Source organism: Ammospiza nelsoni, chromosome 9 (genome assembly GCF_027579445.1).
Source record: "Ammospiza nelsoni isolate bAmmNel1 chromosome 9, bAmmNel1.pri, whole genome shotgun sequence".
Classification (NCBI taxonomy): Eukaryota; Metazoa; Chordata; class Aves; order Passeriformes; family Passerellidae; genus Ammospiza; species Ammospiza nelsoni.
In genome coordinates, this window is record NC_080641.1 from 3066114 (window position 1) to 3075552 (window position 9439).

Sequence of the window (9439 nt, forward strand, 5' to 3'; positions counted from 1 at the left end):
GGCCGTAGGGTTTCTAATAAATGATTTGGTATTCCCAAAATAGGCTTCAGCCACTGTAGGTCTCCCAGCAACTTCTGTGCATCATGTAGAGTTTTAATGTCCAATTGTCCTGTATCCAATAATCCATAAAGAGTTATGCTTTGATGCCCATAAGTAATTTCAACTTTTTGCTTTTGTCTATTTTGTAAATCCACGGTTAGAAGTGTAACACCAGTAGAGCCAAAACCTTTTTCATTCCGTGTTTGACCAGTAAATGATTGTATTCCCGATGTCATTTGTGATAGTGGTACCAATTGTGCAATGCGTTGTCCTTTTGTAATTTTAATCGGAGGATAAAGGGTGTGAACCATGATTTGTATTTCCCCTGTAAAGTCCGCATCGATAACAACAGGCAACCAGGCAAAACAAATAATCCCAACATAGTTGTAGAAGAACGACTCAATAATAATGTTCCACATGTTTGTCCATTTAATATAAGAGGACCCTTTACTCCAGTGGGTATCCTCTCAGGCCGGTTCGTCATTAGTGTGACGTCTACTGCTGCTGATAAGTCCAAACCGAGGCTCCCTGTTGTTGCAGGTTGCAGACAGGAGGTAGCAGCGATGTCACGGCAGCTGCTGGTGTCTCCAATGATACGGCGGCAATTGTGTCTGTCCCTCATTGCCGCATCGGTAACACTTGATGAATGGTCTCGAGCCTCCTTACGTGACAGCCAGTGAGCCGCTTCGGAGAGGAGCAAGAGCAGCTAACACCTGACTCTGAGAAAACTCTGCTTGCTTTTGTAACCCTAATCCTAATTCCTTTAAGGCTTCTACTATAAATGCCTGTGAAGCTGTTGGCATTAATGCCATTCGCTCTAATGCTTCCTCAATAGTCCAATTTGCCCCTAAAGTAACTAACACTCTTTGGGTTGCTGGATTGCTATTTTGCAAGGCACACTACTTCAATAGCGCCCTGCAACACCAGCCCGATCTATAACAGTAGCTGCTCTATCGATAAAATTCCCAAATGATTCTTCTCTACCTTGTTTAATACCCATATAAGCCAGTAGCCCTCCTGGCTCTTTAACCATATCTATTGCAGCACGCACTAGCCGCATAGACTCTCTAAGTTTATCTGCTCCCGATATCATCTGTGCCTCTGTACGCAAATATGCCCCTAAGCCCATCAGCTCCTCTGCTGTCACTCCATGCAATGGGTCTCCCTGGGCTCATTGTACAGCAACTGACTCATTTACCAACGCGTGCCAATGTGCGTTAAACAATAACTGCTGATGTTGAGTGAATATCAACCGAACTATTCCTCTTAAATCATTAGGACATAAAACCTGACTATTAAAAAGATAATCTAGCATTTGCCTAACAGGTTCACTTTTTACTCCAAACTGACTAACCGTAGAACGTAGCTGAGTTAACAGCTTCCAATCTAAGGGAGTATATTCTACTATATTATGTGTAAGGTTCCCCTGTGCATCATACTGTGGTGTGTATGTTACCGGACATGCAAGACTAGAGGTTATTTCCACCGCCTCACCATCCCCCATTTGCATTACTTCTTTCGCCAAAGCAGCCCAAGCTTCCCTCCTCTGTTTAGCCATCTCCCCCCATGGATCACGGTGTGCCCCTGGGTTGGGATCTGACTCTTTAAGGGTGCTATGCTGCTGGCGCTTCGGTGCAGACACCGAGTTTTCGCACGGGGAAGGCAGTGAAGCAGAGGCTGGCTCGCGCGGGGGAAGCAGCTTCCCCACTGGAGCTGACAGTGAAACCGGAGCCGGCTCGAGCCGAGTCAGGTTGCGTGGGGGAAGCAGCCCCCCCGCTGAAGCTGTAACCGGAGCCGGCTCACTCGGGGGAAGCGGCGGAGGCAAAGCTGGTGGCAGAGGCGAAGCTGGCTTGCTCCCACCCCCACCATCCAACCCGCCTGAAGCTGGTGGCGGAGGCAAAGCTGCTTTGCTCTTACCCACACCATCCGACTCGCCCTCCCCCTCTGACAGGAAGGGTGCAGACGGTTCCACTGTGCCTATAGGAAAATCCTCCACACCACTTTGATGGGGACCCTTAGGCATAAGTATCTTAGTTACAGAAGGTGCCAGGGGATCATCCTCACGACCATACCCTATATTCCTCTTATGAGCTTCTGTCACCCTTTCTGCTGCCTTTCTCTCAGAGACCTGCTGAAGTAACGTGTTATACACCGCCTGCCATAGCTTTCCTAATTTCTTTGCTGACTTATCGTCTAACACTGTATCCCACAGTATTTCCCCAAACTTCTTCCACTCTGCTAGCTCATGAACTGTAGGAGGGTTAGAAAAGATACCCTTAGCATGGCCATAGGCTAATAACCCTGGTAACTCCTTTTTTAAATCTATCCCTTTTATCCCTCGCCGCTCTAAATATGGGGCGAATAAATCATACGCTGCTTGCCTATCCATACCTATTAATCAGCGCGCGCTGTTGCAGCTCTCCAGGCTCCTGCGGCACGTATTGGCTTGGCTCACCGTTGTGACACCAAGGGTGCTTCAAATTCTGGCACCATCCCAGCTGCAAGGACCCAAACCCAACTTCCTCGACTGTGGCGTATTCCCCTTTTTCTTTTAATCCGAGAAAAAAGGGCAGAAATTCGGCTTTGCCCGCATTCTCCAACATTTGTCGATGGAAGGAGACCCAGACATCAATTTGATCATCACAGGCCCAATTTTATTGATCAGTACGGCGGGTTAAATACAGTTAATAATGAGCTTCATACTTATTGCAAATGTTGAGCTCAGGATTGGTCAGTTACATATCAGCAGCTACGCCTACTTCTGCATTCCTATGGTTCTACTTTTGATACTTTTCACATATTCTCAGGATATATTCAGGACTAATCTCTACTCCCTCTCCTCATGTTACAGCAAGGTCACTGCTGACCTTTCCTTTCAGCTTGCTGACTGCTGACTTTCTTCCTTCAGCTTAACCAGCGGCATTATATCAGTATGGCCTTTCTCAGCTAACCAATTATTAATAAATCTCTACACAGCTGACCATGATGGAAGCCACCACTGGATAGCTGGAGACCTACCCTGTGCCTCACACTACTGCCCCTAACACTATCCTGGGCCTGGAAAAGCAAATCCTGTGGAGACATGGTGTGGGAGGATCGTCGTCTGTTTGTCCCAGGTGTCCACAGGGTTGGGTTTCTTACCTAGGTACAGGCAGTCATTTGGTTACAGGGGGACTCCCACCAGGCATGTTGAGAGCAGATCATCTACACTTCCCATGGCCATACAAAGATTGTCTGGCTTTAATGACTTCACCAAAGTGACCCAGATGTTTTGTTTTGGCTGAGGGACGATCCAGCTGGTGGTCATTTGGATACGGATGAGGGCGCTGATAAAGACAATGGCAATGGTGGCACTGCTGCGGGGTGCCCTGGAAGGCATCGCAGAAAGAATCATACTTCTTCTTTCCCACTGGGTAGTTTTCACTTGTGGATGGTAAAAACAAACATTAGTTGACTTATTTTAAGTCCTTCCTAAATATTCTTAAGTTCTCCCTACAGTTCTTACCAACTCCTTCCAATTATTCCATTCTCTTTTTTTGAGGGAAGTTTGAGGCAGGGAAAAAGGAGTAGTTTCTAGAAGGGAAGGAGGGAAGGAGTAGGGATAAAAGGTCACTGGTAGAGAGATGGTGGAAAAGGCAGGAGTATGTCTGCATTTCAGATTGACATGGACATTATCAGTGGGATATATCTACGTGTGATGAGTATCCTTGCCACAATGTTTGGATATGTGAATTTCTTTTTTCTTCATCTCCAAGAGAAAGCTGCTTCTGTGGCATGGTGGGAGAGGGAGCTGACTTTGTGTTCATTCGAGGGGTTGTCTTCAGATCTGTGGTCTATGTAGGGACTGATAAATCTTCTGGGAATCCACCGGGGTCCTGTATCTGTAGAAACACAAGCATATTCTGTCCCCCACATAATGAGAGGCTATGGCCCTTCAACAATTTCAGATTCATGATTCTGGTCAAGTACTGGAGGTCTTTCTTTGAGGTGTGTGTACATGTTGTTCTGAAAGTGCCTTAAGACAGGGGGGTTTGATTCATTTTTGAGAGCAATTCTTGAAATATATATGATATTAGAATTCATGAAATTCAAATAATGTAAAGTACTTTGCACAGTCTCTCTTGTATAGAGAAAGCCGGGGGCTATGTTCAAATCACAAACAGGAAGGAACTGCTGTGGAATGTGCCTTGAGCGGTTTTAGTTTTCAGCATCAGTCTCATTACATGTTTGTGACAATGGGAAGATGCCAGCAGCTCATATCCCGAGCGGCAGACCAAGAACTTAATGTTACAACTTACTTTATAAGTTTTTTGACCAATCACACAAAGCAAAAGCACATTGACAGCAGTTCTATCCAACCACTATAAGCACAAGTACCTTTGGTAAAAACAATGCTTGCTTATTTCTTATACAATACTTGCTTGTAAGCCTTAAAACACAATGCACAGAGCTCCATTATTAAGCCTCAAACTTCCTAATATCTTGCTAGAAAAACTTTTCTGTATCTTAGGGGGTTATTCTAGACAAGTGTTAATACACCAACCATTTCTCTATTTGTCCTTGCTTTTCTACTTTTTAAATAATTTTTCTACTGACCTATCTCATGGCTACTGCTTAGCTCTAATCACAGTTCTGCTGTCTCTGAGGCCTGCCTTTTGAAGCTTCCCCAAAACCCTCTGATTTTGTGGATTCCCTCACTGAACACAAGTTCAGCTATTTTAAATCAAATTCTCACTGATGTACATAGTATTAGACATGGCACACTGCAAAATGGAGATGCTATAGATTTTTTGCTGTTAGCACATGGACACAAGTGTGAGAGTTCTGAAGGAATGTGTTTTATGAACCTCTCTTTCATTCACAGGAAACTGAAACAACTACAAGACAACATGCAGAAATTGACTGTGAACGATTTGGGCTTGGATGAATGGTTTGAGGGATGGGGAATACTTGGATGATTGAAAGATATCTTAAAGGGAGCTTTGTTATTACTAGTAGTTATTACTGTGTTGCTTTGTGCTATTACATGCATAGTGAAATTGGTGACCCGCTTGGTAGAAAATACAGTGAAAAGGGTTTGGCTGGTGCAAGAAGAAGGGGAAATTGTAGCAATGTATATGAACAACTTAGGCCACACTGTGCACCAGCCATACTGCTTGTAGTTGTTCCTATCAGAGCCCTCTAGAATTCATCAAGGTTACTAAGACATAAACTGTGCTACAGGAAGAAAGAAAAGGCTGAGAAACAGAATACCAAGACCACAAGAACTCGATAACAGAGGGCTGAGAACCACCTGAACTGTAACCAGTCACATACTCTGAGAAGTGCATGCAGAAAACAAGGACAAGAGAGAGGCATCAATGTAGAGATGTGTGATCAGTGTATGCAGTAGAGTTAGAACGTATAAATAAGTATATTTATACAGATGTATATATATAAAAATGTATAAATAAGTGCATAATGTAAGCAATAAATGGCTTCTGCTTAATCATACTGGTTAGTTGTATGGGAGTCCTGTTTCCCAAAATGGGTGCCTGGGAAAGAGGGATGGTTCTTTTCCATAAAAGAAAAGCACTGAGGCAGGAGCAGGAGACAAGTGACCCTTGCAGGCCTGGGGCCTCATTGCCTCCTTGTCCCTGCTCAGCAGCCTGGCAGGGGCCACCCCATGCTCCTGCCCTTGCCATTGCACATCCCCACATGCCAGTGCCCATCCTGGGAAGAGCCCTGAGCAAGGAGGAGGGACAGGATCTGCCTGGCCAGGGGCTGGGGCTCAGGCCTTGGCCCTTTGCATTCCTCAAACACATCCAGCTTTGCTTAGCACCAGAGACACCTTTGCCTTGTTTGTCCCCAGCTGTCATCACTGCCTCCAGTGTTCTGCTTTAACTGGAACCTGGGGAAACTTTCCCAGTTGTGTTCCTCAGTGGAACCCATTAAAACTTTAAGAAAGTTTAGAATTTCAATTTAATTTTGAGTTCTTGAGAAGTTTTTTAAAGACACTCTCAGGGACTGAGTCTGATGCAAACACCACCAAATCCCCTAGAGGCTCATTAAGGTCCTTCTACTGTGTCTGTGCTGTTGAGCTTTAAAGGAACAGCTCTTCCCAGTGCCAGCTCCTCTCCCAGCCCAGCAGGGCTGAGGGCTCTGCCTGCAGGCACTGAGGGGACAGGAGCCAGGCAGAGACAGGCTGAAGGCAATCAGGATTGGGAAGACATTGAGCTGAGACTTCACTTGGGGAAAGATCTTCACAGCCCTGGGCATGGTGAGTGTGTGGGTGCAGGGCGATGTCCCCTGTGCTCCTGGAGGGATCTCCTGAAGGCAGCACACCCCACAGGCTGGGGGATGTGTCAGGAGGACTCTCCCAGTTTCTCGCTGGCACAGGAGCCAGAGGAGGAGGATGTGCTGCAGAGCAGGGCTGCCCTGGGCACCATCAGAGGGACAGGGCAGGACGGCTCCTGCTGCCAAGGACGTCTGCAGGGGGTGAAGCTGGGGCTGCAGCCAGGGCTGCCCAGAGCTGTCCTGCAGAGCAGCTCCTGCAGCCCTCAGGGCTCTTGGCCAGCCCAGGGCATGTGCCACTTTCCAGGGACAGCTCTCAGCCTGCCTGGCAGCTCCCCATGGATGCTGCAGGGGAGAAGTTGGAGAGGGAAGGAGCCACCCCCATCAGGGCAGATTCCTCCTGCTCTGGAGATGGTGCTGCATGGCCAGGGCTGCTCTCAGCTTTCTCCTAAAGGGAAGGGAAAGGGGCTGTCAGCTTTGGCTGTGTCACTGAGACTCCTGCACTGTCACCCTGGGCATTTGCAGATGGGCCTCAGATCTCCCTCAGAAAGTGCCTCCTCATCCTCCTCTCCCTACAGACAGCAGCAGCAGCTCCTTGGCTTGCTGCATCTCTGTTTGTCTGGCCTGCCCTTAAGGCCCTGCTGCCAGGGAGATGCCCCTGGGCAGTGCCCTGTGCTGGGAGGGGTCTGCAGGGCAGAGCTGAGCCCCCAGGGCTGGGCTGGGCTCTGGCAGCAAGGCAGGGACAAGGCTTAGATAGAGAGAAACAACTCCCAATAGGCACAACTCGAGGCAGCAGAGAGCCAGACCAACCCTTGGTATCCCTCCCTGTCTATCTGCACAGGGACAGAGAGAAGGGCCTAAAGAAACTAACCTTGTGACTGGAGTCTTTAAAAAGTCCACTTTATTTATCAAGCACGTTTTATGTTCGATCATTCTGAAATAGAGGGAGGTGTAATGGGTAAAGGGCATCTGTGTGGGGACCAGCAGGCCTGACTGCCTTGGGGCACAGGGAGCCCTGTTTTCCTTCTGGGCTTCCCCGGGGTTCAAGCGGAGAGCAATGCTGAGATGAGGCAGGAACTCAGCAGCACAAACCCAAGCTCAAAAATGAAATTGTTCAGTCAAGTATCCCCACAGGTAGCGAAGTAGTTTTGAGGGAATTCCTAAAATAACTCTATTAGATTGAGTCAAAGAGCTTGTCAATGTCTTCTTTCAACAGTCCACTACGGACAGAGTGAAGGAATGTCCAACAGCAGCTCCATCAGGCACTTCCTCCTGCTGGCATTGCCAGACACACGGCAGCTGCAGCTCCTGCACTTTTGCCTCTTGCTGGGCATCTCCCTGGCTGCCCTCCTGGGTAACGGCCTCATCATCAGCGCTGTAGCCTGTGGCCACCACCTGCACACACCAATGTTCTTCTTCCTGCTCAACCTGGCCCTCAGCGACCTGGGCTCCATCTGCACCACTGTCCCCAAAGCCATGCACAATTCCCTCTGGGACACCAGGAACATCTCCTACACAGGATGTGCTGCTCAGCTCTTTTTCTTTATCTTCTTCATTGCAACAGAATTTTCCCTCCTGACCGTCATGTGCTACGACCGCTACGTGTCCATCTGCAAACCCCTGCACTACGGGACCCTCCTGGGCAGCAGAGCTTGTGCCCACATGGCAGCAGCTGCCTGGGCCAGTGCCTTCCTCTATTCACTGCTGCACACAGCCAATACATTTTCCCTGCCCCTGTGCCATGGCAATGCCCTGGACGGGTTCTTCTGTGAAATCCCCCAGATTCTCAAGCTCTCCTGCTCACATTCCAAACTCAGGGAACATGGGCTCCTTGTGGTTGGTGCATCCTTAGGTTTTGGTTGTTTTGTGTACATGGTTTTCTCCTATGTGCAGATCTTCAATGCTGTGCTGAGGATCCCCTCTGAGCAGGGACGGCACAAAGCCTTTTCCACCTGCCTCCCTCACCTGGCCGTGGTCTCTCTCTTTTTCAGCAGTGGCTTTTTTGCCTACCTGAAGCCCCCTTCTATCTCCTCCCCATCCCTGGACCTGGCAGTGTCACTTCTGTACTCGGTGGTGCCTCCAGCCCTGAACCCCCTCATCTACAGCCTGAGGAACAAGGAGCTCAAGGCTGCAATGTGGAGACTGATTAGTAGATGGTTTCAAAAACATTAAACTGCGGGCCAGTTTCTGCAAATCACTTGTAATAAAACTTATCTATCACTTGTAATAAAACTTATCTTCCACAGTTGTTGCTTGATTTGGTGGTTTCTTTGTTCTTTTCTTTCCTTTGTTTCAGTTTTTTAATACTGTCTACAAAGAAAAGACATTATTTGTCCTTAATTTCATTTTGTTTACCTCCAAATTTGCTGTAGCTCACAGACTGTGTCCATGAGGAGCTGTGCTCTCGGTTGCTTTAAATGAACTAAAGGATCTCCCAGCAGAGTTTTCACCAGAGATCCCCTTTTGTTGCCTTTTCTGGAGCTGCAGAAGCAATGTCTGTGTGCAGAGCTGGGGGCTGATCCATCTCCAGTGTGCTGGACAGCCCAGGGCGGCGTCCCAGAGCGTCCTCATGGAGCTGACAACAACATCCCCCCTCTGCAGCCCTGGCCTCTCCCCCAGCTCACACAGGTGCCCCATCCTTGCAGGCACAGACACGGCAGCACTGGCTCAGCAGCCCCTGTTTGCATTGCACACAGCAGGGGGAGCACCACCATGCTGTTGGTGTGGGGACATGAACCTGAGGGAGCACAAATGCCATCAGCCGCTGGGGCCAGCAAGGGCTGGGGGACACCAGGGAAACCACTCAGCTTTGTCCTGGCTTCTGCAGTCAGCCAGAAAGTTTGTTCCCATCAGCTGAGAGTTTCCTGTCCCACTGCAGACGCTGTTGGTCAGAGCCGGGGCTGCCTGGCTGCCACCCCCAAACTGCCTTCAGCATTTCCTTCACTTCACCTTTGCTTTCTGTACTCTTTCCCTGGTTTAAATTTCTTCCTCTTGCCCACCCCTGTTCCCTCCCCTGCAAACAGCCCATCCCTGTTTGACCTTTCCTCTCTGGCCCCACTCCCCATTGCAGTTCCTGACTTGGCGCCATGGGAATGTCCCTTGGGCAGCAGGATCCTCCTACAAGTGC

The 9439-nt window shown here is 48.5% G+C and overlaps 1 protein-coding gene across 1 annotated transcript; it reads left to right on the forward strand.

Annotated features, from left to right (window-relative positions):
* The first annotated feature begins 7551 nt into the window (after window positions 1-7551).
* LOC132076957 (olfactory receptor 14C36-like) lies at window positions 7552-8484 on the forward strand. Its single transcript, XM_059478385.1, has one exon. It carries the CDS (start codon window positions 7552-7554, stop codon window positions 8482-8484), a length of 933 nt encoding a protein of 310 aa, XP_059334368.1.
* The last annotated feature ends 955 nt before the right edge of the window (window positions 8485-9439 follow it).

Bases quoted from the DNA above. Each gene is read 5' to 3' on its own strand.
- LOC132076957 (XM_059478385.1), top strand. From the start codon at position 7,552: ATGTCCAACAGCAGCTCCATCAGGCACTTCCTCCTGCTGGCATTGCCA.